Raw genomic sequence first — 22694 nt, 5'->3', positions numbered from 1 at the left:
TAACATATAATTTAAAAAATAAAGTCACATTATTTGAACAAATTTGGGAACCGTACATGGAACACAAAGGAGGCTGCTGCTGCCCGCCAAACTGTGAGGCGCCAAGATGCACGGTTTGAGGCGTTATCAGCCCACCTCACTGACAAAAGGCAAAGGAGGAAAAACCCAACACCCAACCCCAACCAACCAATTTTCCCTTGCAACCGCTGCAATCGTGTCTGCCTGTCCCGCATCGGACTGGTCAGCCACAAACGAGCCTGCAGCTGACGTGGACTTTTTACCCCCTCCATAAATCTTCGTCCGCGAAGCCAAGCCAAAGAAGAAAGAACATGGAACACAACAGAGAGGGCTTGCCTCGGACCTCCACCCCCTGAAATGATAAAATGATAAGAAGACAAAATGACTTGATCAAGTGTGTAAAAGTAGATGTCACAATTTTCTTGTTTATTTTCATTGTGTGATGACATTGCTTAATGGTTTTATGAGCTCTCTGAACCCTTCTCCATTAACAATGGCATGAAGCAAGGCTGTGTTCTCGCACCAACCCTCTTTTCAATCTTCTTCAGCATGATGCTGAACCAAGCCATGAAAGACCCCAACAATGAAGACGCTGTTTACATCCGGTACCGCACAGATGGCAGTCTCTTCAATCTGAGGCGCCTGCAAGCTCACACCAAGACACAAGAGAAACTTGTCCGTGAACTACTCTTTGCAGATGATGCCGCTTTAGTTGCCCATTCAGAGCCAGCTCTTCAGCGCTTGACGTCCTGCTTTGCGGAAACTGCCAAAATGTTTGGCCTGGAAGTCAGCCTGAAGAAAACTGAGGTCCTCCATCAGCCAGCTCCCCACCATGACTACCAGCCCCCCCACATCTCCATCGGGCACACAAAACTCAAAACGGTCAACCAGTTTACCTATCTCGGCTGCACCATTTCATCAGATGCAAGGATCGACAATGAGATAGACAACAGACTCGCCAAGGCAAATAGCGCCTTTGGAAGACTACACAAAAGAGTCTGGAAAAACAACCAACTGAAAAACCTCACAAAGATAAGTGTATACAGAGCCGTTGTCATACCCACACTCCTGTTCGGCTCCGAATCATGGGTCCTCTACCGGCACCACCTACGGCTCCTAGAACGTTTCCACCAGCGTTGTCTCCGCTCCATCCTCAACATCCATTGGAGCGCTTTCATCCCTAACGTCGAAGTACTCGAGATGGCAGAGGTCGACAGCATCGAGTCCACGCTGCTGAAGATCCAGCTGCGCTGGATGGGTCACGTCTCCAGAATGGAGGACCATCGCCTTCCCAAGATCGTGTTATATGGCGAGCTCTCCACTGGCCACCGTGACAGAGGTGCACCAAAGAAAAGGTACAAGGACTGCCTAAAGAAATCTCTTGGTGCCTGCCACATTGACCACCGCCAGTGGGCTGATAACGCCTCAAACCGTGCATCTTGGCGCCTCACAGTTTGGCGGGCAGCAACCTCCTTTGAAGAAGACCGCAGAGCCCACCTCACTGACAAAAGGCAAAGGAGGAAAAACCCAACACCCAACCCCAACCAACCAATTTTCCCTTGCAACCGCTGCAATCGTGTCTGCCTGTCCCGCATCGGACTTGTCAGCCACAAACGAGCCTGCAGCTGACGTGGACTTTTTACCCCCTCCATAAATCTTCGTCCGCGAAGCCAAGCCAAAGAAGAAAGAAGAAGAATATGTTGAACGTTAAATGGGTTTGGAGGGGGGTGGGAAGGGGGGGAGGGAAAGTAGGGGAGAAAAAAGGGGAGAAAATGGCACTATGTATATTTAAGAGGGAAATGTTTGTATGTATTTTGATTGATATGGTTCACAGTGTGAAAAATTTAAAAAAAACAAGTCCAAGAAGCACCGAGTTAGGATACAGATCCATGTAACAAAAGCCTTTATTTGCCCCCAAGGGAAATTCACCACAGGGTATCACAATCACACTCTCTCACACAGAATACATACAATTGTATCAGACACAATTAAACAAGCAATAACTATAAACCACGAAAGATACAGATATAGAGGAAGATGCATCAAGAGTACCCTCGATCTAGTGCAGGTAAAATTAAATTAAATAAGAAAAAGAATGATGATTAGTCAATGTGCACCACAAAGCCCTGAACCTGTTTCTGGCACACGCCTTGAGCATCGGCTCTGGCTCATATCCTTGAGTGGAATTTGGGTTCATTCCTTGGGAAAAGAAACCCAACTGCTCCATGTGTCAGGCTTTATACTCCCTTACTGATGAGTGGGGCTGGCCCAGGTGATTAACAGAAAGGTGGCTGTGTGTGAACTTATGAAAAGGTCAATTACAAGGTGAGTGCTCACCATGGGTGGTCTTGATAGATGTGATGACTTCTGATCAGGTTCCTACTGAAGTTACGTATCCCTCCACAGTATAGCTTGCTTCATACATAACCATGCTATAAAAAAGCTGTGAAATGGCAGTGGTTCTCCAACTTGTTTGTCACACTTCTTTTCCCTAGTTCCTCCCTCTCTGCTTTGGTTTTACTCATTTCTCAAACTTCCATCTTGTTTCACAGCTTTCCCTGACCCTCTGTGCTTCCTGACATTAAAATGTGTAAAGTCCTGAAATTGTGATAGACCCACTCCACTTTTACATATTCACTCTTCACTCATTTTACGCTCTCTCTGTCTCACCTTCCTTGTACATTCCTGAAATTAAAAGGTATTTTTCTGGAAGATTTTGCATGAAGGATAGGTGTTGTGGCAAAATCCAGCTGACTGGGATATTGTGGGGCAACGGGGCCAGGTGCATCCTTCACAACACTTGGGATGGGTAGAACCTCAGCATATAGTGCCAAGCACACTTGGTGCCCTTGTACTTTGGTTCCACACACAGCCTGATGTAGCCACACACGAAGGAGGCTATCAGAGTGAGAGTCACATGGGTGTGCCCTTGCCCCCATTGCTTGGTGATTTGTACATGGTGACCCATCTTGGAAAGTTGATGGTCTTCCAGCTGTTCTGGATGTCCGACTTCGAGTGTTAAAGTCAAACACGAAAGTCTGCAGATGCTGTGATTGTAGTAAAAACACCAAAATGCTGGAGGAACACAGCCAGTCTTTTCAGCGTCCATAGGAGACCGAGATATATTGCTGATGTTTTGGGCCTGAGCCCTTCTTCATTAAGGAACAAGCAGAATAAGCCAGAAGGAGTAAATTTCAGAAAGTCTCAGAATTCAGACAATGCTGGCTGGGGGAGGAATCCGGACTAAGAAAAGGCATTAATTGGATATGATAAGGGACAAGGTAAGAATTTATCATGTTCATGTGGAAGGAGACAGAATGGAGAGACAGAGCTAAGGGAAGGCAACAGAGGAAGAAGTGAAGAGGGGGGTTGTTTAATGAAAGCCGGAGAAGTTGAGAGGCCAGAGAAAGCAAGAATATCAACTTCTCGGTTTTGTTATCTCCCCCTCCCCCCCCCATTTCTTTCCCCATCACCTTCCCCTAGCTCTCTCTCTCCATTCCATCTCCTTTCACACAAACATGATAAATTCTTACATCATCCCTTATCATATCCATTAGCACCCTTTCTTAGTTTGGATTCCTCCCCCAGCCAGCATTGTATGAATTCTGAGACTTTCTGAGATTTCCTCCTTCTGGATCATTCTGCTTATTCCTTGGGGAAGGCCTCAAGCAAGAAACGTCAGCAATATCCAGTATCTTTGTCTCCTATTGATGCTGAAAAGACTGGGTGAGTTCTTCCAGCATTTAGATGCGTTTTTTTACTCCGAGAATATCCCTGGGAACAGCCCGTAGATCAGAGTCCTCTGTCACACTACTGCTGGGAATGAATCATGATAAGGACCCTTGCATCCTTCACCATTTAGCAAAAAGGTTGGCAATGGTCTCTACTCCACTTTGGTCATCTTAAGGACAATGTGCATGGTTGGTCAGGTTGTAAAAGAAGGATCTCACTGGGAGGGCTCACCTCACCACCAGCCAGTTCAAGTCTTGGTGTTTGATTGTGAGACCTGGCGATGAGGCATTTCGCCCGATGACCTGGATGGTCTGCACAGGGAACCATCCCACCGGTTCCATCCAGTCCTCTTCCCACAGTTTCTGCAGGACATTCCATGCTGACCACTGCCTGATGACCTTGTGGTTGAAGGTGTTGTTCTGGAAAAACATTTCCATGTAGATAGATGGCGTGGCAAAGTCCATCTGACTGCGATATTGCGCGGCAATGGGGAAAGGCCCATCCTTTATACCTGGGACAGTAGAACCTCAGCACATAGAAGCACTTGGTGCTCTTATATTTTGGTTCCACGCACAGCCTGATACAACCACACACGAAGATGGCCATCAGGATGAGGCCCACATTGGGTACTCAACATGGCACACTTTCAGACCCTATCCATTTTGGATCCCCATATGAATTGGAAAACTGCTCTGGTAATCACCAGGGCAGAGGTATGGGGGATGGGCCCACACCTGTGCCACATAGAGCAGTACCAGGGGCACCTCGCACCTGATGACGAGGTTCTTCCTCATTATTGAGAGAGAACATTGTGCCCACAGATCAAATTTTTAGTGGATCATTACGATCCTCTCTGACCAATTCTTATTGCATGTCTCAGCCCCTCCAAACCAAATCCCCACTCCTTCAGGTAGTCAGATCTGAAAGGGATGGTCAACCAATTTCCAAAGAGCTTGGTGTTGTAGCACATTTTTTAAAAATGAAAACTATACTTTATTCACAATAAAACTATCATTCCTGGTACCATGCTGTGGTCCCAAATTACACCATCTTCGCTCAGATCTGGTCACAGATTGGTATCAAAGGGAACTTGAGTGCCTTTCAACACAAATCATTGAAAATTCAAGTACAGTCATACCAGGCAATCAGGAGAGCAAAAAGCCTTCAATGGAAATGATACAAGTACATTAGTTACATTGTCTTACCCTGCAAGACTGTGTACAGGCTTGTCCTGCCTTCAACAGAATACACTGAAGGTTCACTAGATCCCTGCCACTGGATTTTGACTTGTGAGGAGAAATTAGGCAGACAAATTTATGTCGAAGGGTTATCTTACAAGAACATTCGAGATTTCAATGGGACTTGACAAGATGGATTCTGGGATGTTGATTTCCCAGTTGGGCATCTCAAGCAGGTCCCACAATAAGGATCTTTAAACCTTTGCAGTGTCACCATATGGACGTGTGGAAAATTAGCAGTAGACCTCCTGATTTCCATCTGCCCTTCCCTCCACATTTCTTAAATGTCTAGTCCAACTATGTAAATCATTGATGAGGCATTACCTGGAGTACAATACAGTTCAGATCACATCGTCCATGATGATGATGGTATGGAGACTTGATTTGGATTAAAGTGATGGAGAGTTGCACAGCGTCAGCCTCACTCTCTTCCCAATCCCATCTGGATCCAGTGGCAGGACAAAAGCCAAGACGGCTGGAGATGGGACTAGGCGCAGTGGATGACCAGAACATCTTCTGTGTCTTGTCGTGCTCTTCGTGTTCCATGTCGCATGCAGGGACTGCCTTCTTGACCGTCGGAACTTCCATTGTTCTCGTCCACCGGAGTCTGTCTTCACACGTTGGGACTTACAGCTCCCTATCTTACTAAGGGCTCATTCAGCGTCTACGTGGCAGCTGCACGGTAGGCCTGCACACTTTCGCAGCCCGCTTCGGGCCCAGAGCCGCAAGGCGCACTGGCCCAGCCTGCCGCACCACCAGCATCCGCACCCAGCGGTGGGGGCTGGTGGCTTATAGGAGGCATCCGGCCTGGGGGGCAGCAGTGCCAGGGCCGGAACCACCTGGTCAGGTCACATAGCAAGGATAATTATTGTGCCACAACAGCTGCAGAGGAGATTTACTACAATGATACCTGGAATGCAGTGCTTCATTTGTGACGAGAGTCTGGATAGGGTGGTTTGTTTCCCTGGTATAATAAGAAGTTGAGGAGGGACCTGAATAAAGCATGTCGAAAAAACTATAAGTGACAAAAATAGAGCAGTAAGATTTTTTCCCGATTGCAATGGATTAAAGTTAAATCTAAGCAATTTAGAGGAGATAAGCAGATTCTTTTCACCCAGAAAGTGGGTGCAATTACTCCATGGCGTGAAGGAGGCAGAACCGTATCAAAATAACCATTTGAATTGCCAAAGATGTTGGTACTTAAGGTGCTAGGATCTGATGGGCTGAAGGGTCTTTTTCCTCGCTGAGACATCTCCCCGCCTTTCCCCTCTCTCCAACCTAAATTACGCTGATCTTCTCACTTTTCTTGTTTTCATGAAACGAAGGATTGTTTTTTTTTCCTCGCTCCTTACTGACACAGGTAGGGCTTTCCTTCAACCGTGTTGTCTTTCTGCTCTGCTCCCCGTCGTCCTCCAGTTGCCATGGGGAATGCATGGTCCTCCCAGGAGCCGGTGGGCGCCGCACTCGGTCCTCCCGGTCACCAGGGGGAGCAGGCGGGCGCCACCCTCGGTCCTCCCGATCACCCGGTGGGGTGGGGGGTCCTCCCGAGCAAAGGTGAGGGGAGAATGCTGGGCTGGAGTCGGCAGGGAGGCGCCATGTCATTGGGCCACTGCCTGCTGCGGACATGCTGTTAGGTGCTGGCTGCGTCCTTCTTCAAGGGGTTGGGGCCCAGGAAGAGGCAGCTGCCACCGGACGGAGCTACCTGGATTACCACGGGGTTATCGCCGGCCTCATTCGGTCAGAGATCCATGGAGCGGTAAGGACGTTGAGGTATTGTCATCCCTTCAGCAGCAGAGACAGTTCAGTGTTAAGGAAGAACAATAATGTTGACATTTACAGTCTTTGTATTAATGCTGCACTACTCTGCTGTCATGAATAATAATGCCTTAAATAATAATACTGCATTACTGTAAATATTACGTAATGATTAAAATATTGCAGCGACCTGATAAATTAACGTTCTCTGTAACATTGCATTGCTTGAAATAATAGTGCATTATCCTTAGTAATATTACGTTGCCCTAAATGCTTCATTGTGTTTTTATATATATATATATATATATATATATATATATTAACTTGTGTTACAAGATCAAACCAGCCACCACAAAGAAGGCATATCAACAATTACTTTATTAACAAAAAAATTCACCTTCAAACTTTAATTCAAAATCCCCTTTTTTATAACAAGGCCCACTGGTTACTATGCAAATTTCTATCACAGTGTAAAACTAATAAATTCCCCAGCCTAAATATAACATATGTAATTAAAGTCTAAGTTATATTTCCAACCAGCCCACAGAAAAACTTCGACACAAGACTCACAAAACTTCGATCTCAACTGAAGCAAAGATCATAAACGAAATTCAGTTTATTTGGTAAAATGAAGCTGAAAGATCTTTGAGAGAGAGAGCACAGAATTCGAAGTTGTCTTCTTGTGCTGCTTGCAGAGAGAGGAACCACTGGCTTATTCTGGATCCTTCTGGCTGCCTTTAGAATGTTCATCCTTTTTGAAATCCCAACATTCTAAACTGTGCTCCAGACCATAACTCATGATCTTGGCCTTCTTCCACTCCACAGCACCGTCCAAGTCCAGACATTTTTAGATCATTTTCTGCACATGCCCAGTCCGTCTCCCACTCTTTCAGCAGTCCACCTTCATTTTGGGTCTTGAAGGCAAACTGTCACTTTTTAACATAAAACCACCAACACATAGGCCAATACAAACACTTGTAAGTGTTTACCAGCAGGGCCAATATATATATTCCCCATCTTTAATTGCCCTTGACAGAAGGTAGTCGTGACTGACAGCAGTGAATGGATGGCGGTGGCCCTTCTTTACACATTGTTATTGGATTGGGAGTTCCAAGGTGTAGAACCAGTAATGATAATAGATTTACAAGTTAAGTTGATGGCTGACTTGGCGGAAAGCTTTCAGATGTTGCTGCTCTTGTTGCCCTTGACCTATTGTTTGGTGGAGTAAGTCAAGCTTGTTGTCATCTGATTGCACAAGTACAACCTGACAAAACAATGTTCACTGGTCTTTGGTGCAAAACACACAGACACGCAATCAGACACAACACACAGCCGAACAATACATATGCAGGACAAGTATTCATATATACATGTAAATATTGTTTCATGAATATGAGTGTCTAGGATGGTCTGTGTGAGCTGTTCCTTTGGTCGATCAGCATTCTCACTGCCTTTGGGAAGAAGCTGCTACCCCTGTATCTCTTCCCTGACGGGAGCAGCTGAAAGATGCTGTGTGTAGAGTGTAAGAGCGCCCCTATGATATTGAAAGCCCTGTTCAGACAATGATCCCAATCGATCATGTCAATAGATTGGGGGGGGGGGGGGTGTGTGGGAGGGACACTTCAGTAAACCTCTCTACCACTCTTTATCATCCTGTGGATTGACCTCCAATCCATTTCTCTGCAGCAACTGTACTGAAGCCCCATCAGCTTGCTGCCAATATTTCAAAATGCTTTTTTTCCAGAGTTTAGGAGAGATAAAAATGAGAAGACACAGGTTAAAGATGAAAGAGGAAAAGTTTAGAGGGAACATTGGGGGAGCTTCACACAGAGAGTGCTGGGTGTGTGGAACAAGCTGCAAGCTGAATTGGTAAATGTAGGCTCAATTTTAACATTTAAGAAAAATTTGGACAAGCACATGGATGGGAGGAATATGGAGAGGTATAGAGAAATGAGAGATTATAGGTGCAGTCAGTGAGATCAGACAGAATAATAGTCCTGAAGGGCCTGTTTCTCTGTTGAAGTATTCTATGATAAAGTTGGTGTGCCATTAATGAGTGAAGTACCAATCAAGCAGATTGTGTTGCCTTAGATGGTGCTGAGCTGCATTCCAGAGGGGAGTAATTTGGAATTCTCTCCCATTGTAGAATTAGTTCAGGAGGGAAGGGATCAGCTATAAACTCTTTGGTGCAAAGGGCTCAGTTCCTGACTGTTTTTCTATTTGTTATCCTTATCCTGGCTAATAAAGAATATTTTTTACACTCTAAACTAATTTCTTAATTAATACCTCTGAACTGAAGACCAATACTTGACTGATTTATAATCTTACATTGTTGTTATTCTGTAATATTGAATCCTTGCCTTATTCCTCCTGTTATCCTCCGAGTAAATTCTTTATTCTTTGCTTTCACCAAGTCTTCCCATAACTGCTTGTCTCTGAGGTTTCCCCTTTCCTCCCTGTGTCTCCTGCAGAAGGACCGTCCCATTTTGCTGATTTGTCTTCATCTCTGCTTGTATCCTGTCTTGTTTTCTTTTCTCATTTATCCTAGCCCACAACTCTCTCATTTATTCACTTTTCCCCAACCTTGTCATCTCAAAAGGGTTCCATAATCTCAATGGTCATCTACAAACAATCTGTCTTGCTTGCATGCATTCTGTTTTTCCACAGAATAAGCATCTTCCAGAACTACAGCTGTGCCTTCAATGTGTTTTGTTCGCATTCTGTTTCATTGCTTGATATTGTCAGGATCATATCAAGCATTGGCCTTGTGTTGTCTCAAAGTAGGGTCACTACTTCACAATTATTTCAAATATCAAAGATAATCCCAAGATCTTTGCTTCCAAGTGCACCCTTGAACATTTTTCCTGTCCACCTTCTCACCAATAATGTACAGGAAGAGCACTGACCCATCTTGTCATTGAAATATTCAGCTTTCTCTATTGTCCATCATTCTGGCCTACCAAATCAAACCTTTCCTAAAATTTTTCTAGCCTTTCCTCTGAATCGTTTTTTTTCCCACCTTCTTTCCCAACAAATGATTATTCCCTCCTTGGGGAGGCCCATATTAGCTGTCATTAGAACTATTCTACAAAATTCACCCTTGTAGCCTTGGGGTGCGATGTAGGAGCAACAGAAAACAATGATTTTAAAGGAGAATTAAAAAAAAACTGTAGTTGCTGAATATAAAAATAAAAATAGAAAATGCTAGAAATAATTCAAAAGGTTCTTTGAACTCTGATTCTCTTCCCACAGATGCAACCACAACAGTCCCAGCTATTTTTATTTTAGATTTTAAAGGAGAGTTGGGAGGTAATCAATAGAACTCAGTGCTGTTCAAGGACATTGTGGAGAGCAGTGTTATCGGGCGTGTTCCTACATCCTTTCTGCAGTTTTCCTACATCCTTTCTGCAGTTTTCCTACATCCTTTCTGCAGTTTTCCTACATCCTTTCTGCAGTTTTCCTACATCCTTTCTGCAGTTTTCCTACATCCTTTCTGCAGTTTTCCTACATCCTTTCTCCAGTTTTTCCACATCCTTTCTGCAGTTTTCTATTCTTGTTAAATCCTTTAACATTGTGCACTAGAATCCATTACTGTTATATATGCTCTGCCACATTTGAATCTCCAGTCAGATTCTGCCCCAACAGAGTGCTGAAATTGTCCCAGTTAATTTTACAAAAAAAATCCTCTGCTTTTAGAGCAAAAATACTCCTTATCTTTCTTGTCTTTAACATGATCATCCCTTCTCCATTTCCAGCAAATTAGAGATGTCCAAACTAGATTGTCATAAGGAGACACACTGCTCCTTCAAAGAGCCTTGTTCTTGCTTATCCACACTTGCCAGCAGATTCACCCAAAGCACATGGTTGAGTGGTACATTTACAGTAAAATTCCCATTATCTGGAATTCAAGCAACCGGCAGCCTCAAATTAAATTGGTAAAATATAGGAATGTTTAAAATTGGTGCACCCTAGTGGTCAGTTCGCCAATCACGCAACACACAATCTGAAGCAACTAGCAAATTCACGTATCCAGCATCAACCAATCCCCATAGGTGCCAGATATCTGGAGTTTTACCGTTTACAGATGACCTTTTCTCCCCTCTTAATCTTCCACATCTTTGCTGTTAAATTGCATATCTGGCAGGCAGTAGTATCTTAAAATTCTTTAACAAACCCTTTTGATCCTCTCCCTTTTCCTGCCTTGGTGACCAGAGTACAAGTAATCTTGGTGTCCTATTTGACCCCGAACTGAACTTCAGACATACTGTTCTGGCAGAATATTTTGCTCCATTGAACACGGCTGCTGATCTACTGTCATAAATAAGTGTTCCAGTGAAATGCTACTATATTAGTGAAAAAATGTGACCACTGTCTCCTGTTGGTGGTGATGTGCTGTATTGAATAACATGACTGTGCTGTTTAAATACTGATGCATTGCTGCACTGAAGACTGTTACAGCATCATGCTTTGGTATTGGATCATTTAATAAGCAAGCTGTTAGGCAGTGTAACTGGAAATTTCATCATCCAAACCATCCATCCAGCAGGATGTGACTATTTAGAACAGTCAGTCTCAAAGGGACCACAGTCCATTTAGGTAAAAGCTTTGATTTGTTTTCACCTCGCATAGCATAAATATTTTTTTAATGTAGTCAGTAGGAGAGAAGTACTTGGCAGGGAAAGGGACCTTTGAGTAGAGTCCTAAGTGGGCCATAGCCGAAACAAGGTTGAAAATGGCTGGGTTAGACTATTCTTTCCATTGCTCTGTAGCAATGTGGATGGACACCAAGAGCCAGCTACTAGACATAAACTCTGAAAGTATTTCTTAAAGTTCCTAATTTAATTACTGCCCCACTTGTTAACAAGACTGAAGCAGGCAAAGCTACCATTATGTCAACCTTCTACAGGAGAGCATCCTGGCTGGCTTCATCACAGTATGGTACAGTTGCTGCAGAGTCGATCAACAGGACCATAAGAGTGGCAGAGAGGATCAGTGGAGTCTCCTTCTTCACAAACACTCAACCCCACCCAACATCGATGTGATCGACAGAGATCATTGTCTGAAGAGGGCATGCAAAATCATTGAGGACCCCTTGCACCTGGCACACAGCATCTTTCAGCTGCTCCCATCAGGAAAGAGATACAGGTGTGTCAGAGCCAGGGCCACCAGGCTGAGGAACAGCTTCTTTCCACGGGCAGTGAGAATGCTGAACGACCAAAGGAAATGCTCACACTAACCATATTCATGAAGCAATATTTATTTATTTGTATATGTGCATACTTGTCCTGCATGTGTATTGTTTGCATGTGTGTTCTGACTGGTTGTGTGTCTGCATGTTTTTCACCGAGGGCCAGAGAACGCGGTTTTGTTGGGTTGTACTTGTACAATCAGATGACAATAAACTTGACTAGACCTTAGCAATGTCAGCCATATTTTTAAACTATGCTTCATCTGGAATAGAACTGGTGCAAAAGAATTGATAATTTTAGGAAGGGATAAGATTGCCGAGGTGTTTTTTTTTTCAAGATTTAATGATTTAAATAAATCTTAAAGTGACCTTTGCAATATTTCTGTTTGACCTTTGATACAATATTTCTAATGAGAATTTGACCATTGTGATCATGGAGACACAGAAAATAACAGTTAAGTTTATAAATGTTAATACTTTATATACATGCAAGGTGTAGTAATTTAAATAGACAACAGGCAATTGTCTATCCATTAACCTACACCCCCGTTAGATTTTGAATGGTGGGAGTAAACCGGAATGATGTGCCTTCCATTTAAGAACAGTTGCAAGGACAAATTGGAGAAATGCAGACCGGTGATCCTAACATCAGTGGTGGGGAAGTTGTTGGAGAGAATTCTGAGGGACAGAATCTATCTGTATTGGAAAGGCAAGCAACAGTCCCTATGGCTTTGTGTGTAGGAAGTTGTGTCTCACAGATTTAATTGAGCTTTTTGAGAAAGTAACTGGATTATTGAAGATAGATGTTGTCAATTTAAACTTTAAATAAGGACCTGCAAGATAGACTGGTCTGGAAGATGGAATCCTGGGTGAGGTAGCCAAAAATGACTTAGTGGAAGGAGGGTGGCGATGAAGTTTGTTACTGAGATTGCAGGCCTGTGACCAGTTGTGTGCAGCAGGGATTGATACTGGGTCCACTGTTGTTTGTCATCTAAATAACAACTTGGATGGCAGTGTAGGCAGTATTAATTAAAATTACTGGATGATGCCAAAATTGGTGGTATGGTAGACAGTAAACAAGGTTAACACACCATTTGGATCAACGGAGAAACTGGGCAAAAGAAGGGTAGATGGAATTTAACACCCAAGTGCAAAGTGATGCATTTTGGGAAATTACACTAAAATAGGACTTTCATGGTGATTGATGGCCCTGGGGTTTGTTCTAGAGCAGATGCTTGGGGTTACATGTACATAGTTTCCTGAAAGTGGGGACACAGGTAGACAAGGTGGTGAAGGAGGTGTATGGCCTGCTTACCGTCATTGAATGCAAGAGTTGGGATGCTATGTTACATTTGTGAGACTGCACCTGGAATGTTGTGTCATCGTATAGGAAGGATGTGATTGAGCTGGAGAGGCTGTATCACAGCTTGGCACAGCAACTATTGTGCCCAGAAGCTTCAAGAAATGACAGGCAATTGTAAATGTAGCTCAGCATCACACAAACCAACCTCCCTTGATGGCCTTGAGAAAGAAGCCAACATGACCCTTCCCATTCTGCTCACACGCTCCTCTTCCTTCTTCCGTCAGGCAGAAAATACACGTTTGAACATGTGCACCACCAGATCTGAGGACAGTTTCTTCCCTGCTGTTACCAGATTATTGAACAGTCTTCTCATTAGTAAAATGATGCTGCCCTTGCACTGTTTAACTGACCTTTTCCTCTTTAACACTGCACTCAGGTTTGTTTTATTTTGCACTGCCGCATACAGAACAATTTTTTTCTCACTGTATCACGGTGCATGTTACAATAAATTACAGTACAATTCTGATTTTCTGAAATGTCGGGACCAGACCTATTTCGGATGACTGGTCATTTAAAAAAAAATCAGCCCAGTAGCAACAGCAAATCACTTTTTGTTTCTTGTTGTTTAAACATTGATACAAGGGAAGGCTTTTTAAGCATTAACATGTTTAATTATCACCAAAAAAAAATCATTCGCCAATCCCTGGGGAGGCTTCCCCGGCTGGTGGAACACTCACTGGCAAGTTGGCTGTCTCCTGTCTCCCTGTGGGCTCATTCCAACAGGGGCTGTTCTGGCTTTGTCTTAGTTCTTGATGTTGGTGCCCAACTCAACTTCCCTTCCCAACTGCTGATGTCCTCGCTCCTGCCCAGGAGCCTGAGATCCCCGCTCCTGCCTAGGAGGCCGCTCTCCTTGATGATACCGGGACAAGAGATTCTTCTGACCGCTTATGTGTGGGAGACAGTGGCACACATTGGAGAGAAAAGTCGATAGGGAAAGGTAAATAAGAAATGGAAAGAGAGAGGGGAGGGACTTACCTGAAACAAGGACAATCGTCATTCTGATTTCATGTCAGGTGAATTTTTTTTTCAACCTGTGAAGTCAGTTTGGCTCTGAAAAAAAATTTCAGACAATTGAAGATTTCTGATTGTTTCAAATATCCTCATTTTTCCAATATTTTTCGGAGGTGAACAGATGTCACTTCTGGCTTCAAAAAATTTGGGATAAATGAGGTTTTCGGAAAATCGAATTTTGGATAATTGGAGTAGTACTGTATATATTAAAAAAAAAATCAAGCTGCTGTTAGAAAGTAAACCTAGCAATGAACATGAGCAGGATGGAATGTTAGAAGGTATATGAATAGGTTACAGTGTTAGAATATGCCATGTTAGAAGCTTGCTGTAATAAGTTAATTACAAAATGTAAAGCTACTAATAATGGAACAGTCCTGCTCTTTGTAATATTAAATCATCTTTTTTTTTCCTCTCCAGCTGAAAGCCCTCCAGAAATCCAAGCATCTTCACAATGAATCTAGCTCGACTTGTCTGTCGTCACAAAACAGCCCTTGGTATTGCCACTTTGTCCTTGTTTGCACTGATGTTACTCTACCTGGCTAAATGCACCTCCGAGACATTGAAACCTCCAGGCTTGCCTCATGGGCTTGAACGACGAGGAGATGATCAAGATTACAGCAGAGCCAAAGGTCTCTCTGCCTTTCTAGTGCTGCTGATCACCACTGGCCCAAAGTATACCGAGAGGAGGAGTATCATCAGGAGCACTTGGCTCTCTAACCGGGACCCAGAAATACTCCCTTACTTTGCCGTCGGCACCAGTGGACTGGCAGCAGAGGAGGTTGAAAACCTGGAGCAGGAAAATGGTCGGCACCATGATCTACTGCTGCTTCCAGACTTGAAGGACTCCTATGAAAACCTTACCAATAAAATTCTTCACATGTATGCATGGATTGACCAAAATGTGGATTTTAAGTTTGTCCTGAAAGCAGACGATGACACTTTTGCTAGGTTAGATATTATTAAAGAAGAACTAAAGGCAAAAGAGCCCAAGAAACTCTACTGGGGCTTCTTCTCTGGACGAGGAAAGGTTAAGTCTGCTGGAAAGTGGAAGGAGAGCACATGGGTTCTGTGTGACTACTACTTGCCTTATGCTCTTGGGGGTGGGTATGTTCTCTCAGCTGATTTAGTGCACTATCTTCGAATTAACATTAATTATTTGAAGGTGTGGCAGAGCGAGGACGTGTCTTTGGGTGCTTGGCTGGCACCAGTGGATGTCAAACGCCTTCATGACCCACGGTTTGACACAGAGTACAAATCGCGTGGATGCAGCAACAAGTACATTGTGACGCACAAGCAGAGCATTGAGGATATGCTGGAAAAACAGCAGACCCTCCAAAGGGAAGGAAAGCTGTGCAAAGAAGAGGTGAAAGTAAGACTCTCGTACATTTACGATTGGTATGTCCCACCATCCCAGTGCTGCCAGCGGAAAGATGGTATACCTTGATGCACAACTTAAGATTCAATGAGGATTGTTCAGCGAATTCAAAATAGTGGAGTTGATGTCAAACCAGGAAATTGTTGATAAAAGGAACTCCAGCACTTGTTTACAGTGCTTGGCCAGTATTGTTTTTTTCCTAATTGCAACTCCGTGAGATTCACACATGTACACTCAGTATTTTCTTCCAAAAAGCACAAAGTTGCAGTTCTTCCTGATCAGAGGAGAAAATGGCCCATTGTAGTGTCAAGAATTCAATCCCTGTCCGACTTTATTCATAGACAGGGTTTCTGTTTTTGTCACCTTTCTTTGTTGTTTCTGAGTCCAAAAGGTGCACCAAAGAATCCCTGGTGTTCACTAATTGGAGCAGTGACTACATGGAGGTTCATAGTTGTAGTTGTATTTAATTGCACAAGAGTCTAAAGCTCTGGAAATGGTCTAATTCAGCAACAAGAAATGTTAATATATTTGTGAATATGCATCTCTATGTTTCTGTATGGGTACAAATTAACCCAGTGTATTTTGGTAGAAGCCTTGGGCTTGTCAAGTTGTTCTAGTTCAAGTATTGCAAGTTAGAATTTGTTCTCATCTGCCATCTTCATGAGCAAAATTTACCAATTTTTTAATATTGGAAAGCAACATATTTGTCATTTTAAACAAAAGTTTGGAACCATGGGTAGTTTATATAATAATGATACAATAGTGAATATTATCCACCCATGCAACTAAATTTGTACGGCAAGTGTGGTTTCCTGAATGCTGCTATTGCATGTTTATCCGCTGGCTTTGTTCTGCTTTTCTCTTTGACCAGCTGCAGAACTGTTTCATCTGGGCTTGGAAGGGCAAAAATACTTTGCTGTCTTTGGGAAAGTGAGATTTCATTGAGTTTATTCAACTCTCTGGAAACATTGGAATCCACAGTGAGAATCTTTTTGTTTTGGATTTGTGTGGTGCTGATTTTAAACTCAACGCATGAAACCATAAAATAAAATGTTTTCATTTTAACCTTGTAGCTTAGGCTGATTATGGAAGTGTTATTGTTGTATGGCATTTTAGACAAACTTTTAATGCAAATATCTTAACCGGCTTGGTTAATCCTGTAAATTGCTGTACTCCACAGAATTGGGGATATAGTTTTCTGCTATTTCTAGGGTAAGTTTAAAATAATTTAGACATTTTGCAATTCCGCATGTGTTCTTTCAAGAAGCCAAAAACCTTCTGAGATGGATAAAAGATACAGATTGATAATACAGAGAGATCATGTGAAAAGGAAATGCCACTATATTTTTTTTTAACTTGTGGCACCTGTGTGTGTGAAAGTGGAATGATTTTTTTTAAAACATTGCTCTTTTTTTTCCCCAAGCATCTCATTTGAGTGTATCTGGCTTGATGGTGCCTAAACTGAGTTTGCTGTGTTTTCTCACTGACACCAGCAACATTGCAGAGGTTGAGGTGTACTTTCATTTTTAGCAACACTTACTTTTGTTGTCTGGTCAAAGATTATGTTCAGGTTATTGTTCTTCAGTTAGAAACAGACCCATTTGCTGATGTGATTGGAATCTTGAGTCCAGCACAGCAAATAACCATCAAAGAGGAGTTGCTGCTCACACGAACACCAATTAATCAGAGCACTGAAAGCAAGATCTGGTCAGTCACTTTTTCATTACTCAGTGGGTAAGGAGAGGTGACCACGTTTCCTTTGCAATCTCACAGTTTTGGCCTTCATTTTTAGTGATTGGTGGTAATTCCATAACTGTTGTCATTTGATTGACAGGTGACAATTACACTATTTTGGAGAAATTGAACTTATCCTTTCCCTTTCCCATTTTTTATCCAGGACTACCTTATTATTGTTTATTTTGTCACATTTCTTGGAGTAAATTAAAAATGTCTAAGTCCAAAAGGAAAGCTTTTCTTTTGGGGCAAAAAAAAAGTACATTTCACAGTTGGACAAATGACATTTAAATCTGGTGGAACAGTGTTTTACAAATCTTAATGAAGGAAACATTTTACTTATATGTATATCTGGCAGCTTGCAGATTAAGATGGATAGCACTTTCTCCAAATGTGTTCTTGCTTATCTAAGGATGTCATCGCTTTGGACCCTGTTTCTCATTTTTTTAATTTTACAAAGATTTAAAATATGTATGACCAAATGTAACTTGCAAGCACACTGAATCTTAAGCCAGCAAATGCCCAATATACCTCTCAAGTGGAGCTATGTCATAAACTGTGACATTAGGTTGAAATTTCCTCTTGCAGTATAATGCTTTCAAGAGTAAACCATATGAGTGAGTGTAAATTACATTTACTGTATATGCTGTTGAATAGTTCAATCCTCAAAACTTAAATGTTTCACATTAAAATCAGGGTCTTCCTAAACAAAGAGTATAAAATTCTTACCTTGGCGACAAAGTTGCACACTGCCGCCATCTTCCTGCCAGTTCCGATTGCAATCTTACGCATTCCTGGATAGTTATTTGCAAAGTCTCAGCGCTCCTCTCAGTCCAACTGCTGTCGGCTCTGTACAAGTTTTAAATGGCCTGTCACAAGAGCCAACAGTGGTTTATTTTAAAATATCCAAATAAAATTTAAACTTTCAAATTATAATTTGTGATCAAAATATTGTGATTTTTCTTTTAACACCATCCATTGGTCAGCAGTGAGTGCCAGATTTTTTTTTAAGCAGGAGGAGGGTTGTGTTATTCAAAGGGTATTACTCTAAAGCAACATTTTAGTTGAAAATTCCATGGTCATGCTATACAACGGCATATATGGTAATTTTATTATCTGAAAACTTCAAACTATTTCTTATTATAAAATACTGGTGAATCATGGTTGGAAAACTCTTTCATCCAAAATGACTTTAAGCTAAATAACAAAAACTTTGCTACTTATCAAGTTAGGTATTAAACTTGCCATGGAGATTTAGCTTATTTGGGCATTACTATCCTTTAATGCCTCTGACGTTTCCACAGAACTTTTCTATTACACACTACAGTATTACCAATCCGCTATCTCACCTAGAAAGGCACTACCATTCCATGGATGTTTTTAAAGCAGCAGCTACACAGCCTGCTACCTGGAGGATCATGGATGAACTCTGAGGGAAGTTCACTCTCTGAAGGCCATGTCAAAATGTTTACCATTCCTATAACTTTCTAGGCCTATGTTTCCACCAGGGACCTCAAACACAAAGGAAAATAGGGCAAGTGATGTGTTATGCTTGGAAATTTCCATGTATGAATTGCAATGGCGATCCTTCAACAAAGAATGCTGAGCTGAAAATCCAACTCTTAACAGATTCATTGGTCAAGAATGAGCTGTTGGAAATGGAAATTTTTTTTCAGCTGGATTCATTTTAAAAACTCATCCTTGCCGCTGAATACTTGCCATTTAACTGCTGAATAAAACACATTTCTGTTTTCAGTTATTTGCTAGAAAATCCAGTACTTGAAGTTTTATTTTCCAGTGTACTTTGGAAATGTTCTAAGTTGCATGTGAATTGTAGAGGTGCAATTGAATTATCAGTGTAGTGAAAGTGTAGAAATTTAACATTGCATACCAATATGTAGCCTTTAACAGCACCACAATTTGAGTATGCATTTTATTGCAGGAAAAAGAATAAATGCGTGTTTTTGAAAATGTCTTTCCATGTTGTCAATCCTGTTCATTAATTAAAGTCAATGGTTCCCCATTTTGAAAACCTCATTTGTTCACAATTGATAAAAATACATACTTCTTGCCCCCCCCCCCCATAAGACTGATGATATCACAGACTGCTTCTTTGTCTGGGGGTTTTCAGGGACTGACCAAGCTGCAATCAGGACAGTCAACAGGCATGGAATTTTCTTTTTGCTAAGGTGGCACAGTTAGCATAGCTGTTACATGCCAGCAATTAGGACCTGGGTTCGAATCCCCTGCTGTCTGTGAGGAGTTTGTACGTTCTCCCTGTGTACATTAACTTCAGTTTCCTTCCACTCTCCAAAACGTACCAAGGATTGTAGGTTAATTAGGTCTAATTGAGCGGCACAGGCTAGTGGGCTGAAAGGGCCTGTCTAAATTTAAAGATTTTTTTAATTGAAATTCAATGAATCATAGATGCTACAAATCTGTCAAAAGACGAGGGCAAACATGGAGGAGAAAAGTTTTTGACCTGAAATGTTAACTTTTTTTTCATAGATGCTGTGTATTTCCAGCATTTACTGTTACTTTTTGTGAACTTCCTAACTAAATTATTTAAATATTATTATAGCCCTCAGACCTCTAATCTTTAGCTCAACATCAAGTCTGACTTCCCAGTTTGGGAATTAATGATTTTAAATCCCTGAAGTTTTCTGTATGACATTTTTTTAAAAAAACTGATGCAGCTCCTAATGAGGAAATGAGGAAGTTACAACTTGCATGTCATGAAATGGAGTTAGACATTTGTAAAAGTTAATGAAACAAATTAGGATTTTCAAAATTAAATTTCTCATTGAATTACAGTAAAACCCCCTGGTATCTGAAATTCAAAAACTGACAGCCTCAAGCAACTGGAAAAAAAATTAAAGGAAAATAAATTTGAAAAATTAAAATAAATAAAAATAAAATAAAAGGTAAAATTTGTAAATTTATAATTGTAAAAGTAAATGTTCTCTGAGGTAATACATAAACCTTTGGTGAAGATGGGAGCAATATTCAGCCAGCGGAGTGCCTTGGTCATGCTTTGCTCATAGCTGTTTCAATGGTGATGCCCAGGATGAAGAGCTAGTTGATGCCACTCACCGTTAAGGTGACTCTGTTAAAGTGTCTCCTTATCCCTGCTAGTAAGAGTTGCCCCGGTCAGAGGCTTTTTTCTGTAAACTTGCGGGGGTGGGGGGGGGGAAATTAATTATCTAATGATATTGTTAGTCTTTCAGGTGGCTCCGTGGAAGGGGGAAGGAAACTCTAGGTGCAGCAATGATAAAATGTTTTTAAAGAATGTGACTGAAAATAAAGCAAAATGCTTTAAGGTTTGTACATTCATGCAAGTGAAATTTGTTCTGTGTAAGTACAGTATAGTATTTTTGCCTTTTAAACTGTTATTAATGAAACTAAATTAGATAGGCATTGTAATAGTAAGTCTCAAGCAACAAGAAAATAAACTTATCTGGCATCTTCCAATCCACATGGGTGCTGGATACCAGGGCTTTTTACTGTATATTGTTTATGAAGTCTGATCCATGTTTTAATTTTGCATCCCTTGTATGTAATACCTTTCCACGTTCAACATTCCTTTTATTCCTCTATCAATACTGTGACCTCTAGCAGCCCATCCCATATCTATTGAATTCTGCTGCAGCTTGTGGCCATCAGGTGCACAACAGCTTGCTGCTATTGCTGTGGCACATGCTACCCCATACAAGATATAATAAAAAGTCATAACCAAAAGCCTGCTGACTGTTGTAATCAACCCAATGAGCAAAGCTCCTGGTTAGACCTTCACCAACACAGGATCATCACAGGACTTGCATGGGTGCAGTGTGGAGGTGTCAAACCTGCTTTGAAACAAATTCCTTAGAAGTATTGATGCAATGATTTTAATGAGTAAATTTAAGGTAACGGTATGTTTTGCAAAGAGAAATGCTGGAAAAAGGAAGAAAATGTGACAAACTGATAATGTTTAAATACCTGTGTTGTGATCAGTAAATTAAAACATTATAGAGCCATTGTGTGATTTATTATTCCCCCTTCTCTCCCTCCAACAGTACTACCACTTTAACCTGAAAGGCTATGGGGATCAAATCCATCGGAGTTAGCAACAAAAAGATAGGGAGGTTTTTTTCTGAGTAGCGGATTGAGTTCTATGGAGCAAATGTAGGAAATTGTAGTCAGGATCCAGGTCAAGATCTCATTGGCAGAAAAGATCACTGATACTTCTGTTCATAGTAAATAGAAAAGCTCCATCCAACAGCAATGAATGAAACCATCTTGAGGATACTTAAGGTGGTATGTGACTTGCGGGGGGGGGGGGGGGGGCGGCGGGGAAGGTTTTAACCTTCACTTCCTTACACATGACCAAATCTAAAGTGATAGATTAGGGGACAGGAATTTTTTTCAGGAACCAGCAGAAGAAACCTAAAGTGTTAATCAAGGAGGGAGAAAATTTATTGAGAATAATCTAGCCAGTAATATCAAAACTAGTTTCCATGGATAATATAAAAAAGGAAATGAATAGTTAAGGCAAGATTAAAAGTCCTGCAGACTGTAGAAAATAAGAAAAAGCTGATAGTTTAAACTATTTAAACTATTTGTAATAGTCTTCATAATGGAGGATATTGCAAACATCCCAAAGTAAACAGATTTTATAGCACCAGTGATCTAAGTTCAAATCCCATGCTGTCTATAAGGAGTTTTGCGTTCTCATGTCTGTGGGTTTCCTCTGGGTGCTCAGAATTCCTCCCACCCTCCAAAAATGTATGAGATTTGCAAGTTAATTGATGTATTTGGGAGGCACAGGCTTGTACCACCCAGAAAGACCTGTAACTGTGCTATATCTTTAAAAATGTTAAATTAGATGAACTGGTTTCAAACAGAAGGAAAGAACTCAAACCAGTTCTATCACAAAGTTCAAAATTTTGGAAATTTAATGGGATTAAAGGCAGCCAAGTTTCCAGAATCTGTTTGCCTGTGTCCAAGCATTTTAAAGGAAGTGTCAGGAGAGACAGGGCCAGTGGCAGATGTTTTTCAAACGGACTAGATAACTATGAATTTTAATTTAGACATACAGCTCGGTAACAGTCCATTTCAACCCACGTCTGGGCTGCCCAATTAACCTACACCCCTGGTACGTTTCGAATGGTGGGAGGAAACCAGAGTCTCTGTGGAAAATCTACGCAGACAAGGGGAGAATGTACAAACTCCTTACAGACGGCACCAGATTTTAACCCTGGTCCTGATTGCTGGCTTTGTAAAGGCATTGATTCTGGTTGC

The 22694-nt window shown here is 41.7% G+C and overlaps 1 protein-coding gene across 4 annotated transcripts in view; it reads left to right on the top strand.

Annotated features, from left to right (window-relative positions):
- b3galt6 (UDP-Gal:betaGal beta 1,3-galactosyltransferase polypeptide 6) overlaps positions 1-21356 on the top strand; it is a 38374-nt gene extending 17018 nt beyond the window's left edge. The window contains exons 1-2 of one of the 4 annotated variants that reach the window (XM_069918769.1): positions 6457-6744; positions 14723-21356. In XM_069918769.1, coding sequence (XP_069774870.1) covers positions 14757-15749 — 993 coding nt within the window. In that variant the 5' untranslated portion in view covers positions 6457-6744; positions 14723-14756 and the 3' untranslated portion in view covers positions 15750-21356. Of the gene's footprint in view, positions 1-6456; positions 6759-8079; positions 8116-14722 lie in introns of those variants that run through there. The other 3 variants (XM_069918770.1, XM_069918771.1, XM_069918772.1) reach the window with 3 other exon arrangements.
- The last annotated feature ends 1338 nt before the right edge of the window (positions 21357-22694 follow it).

Source organism: Narcine bancroftii, chromosome 2 (assembly GCF_036971445.1).
Source record: "Narcine bancroftii isolate sNarBan1 chromosome 2, sNarBan1.hap1, whole genome shotgun sequence".
Taxonomy (NCBI): Eukaryota; Metazoa; Chordata; class Chondrichthyes; order Torpediniformes; family Narcinidae; genus Narcine; species Narcine bancroftii.
This window is presented reverse-complemented; position numbering and strand designations above follow the sequence as displayed.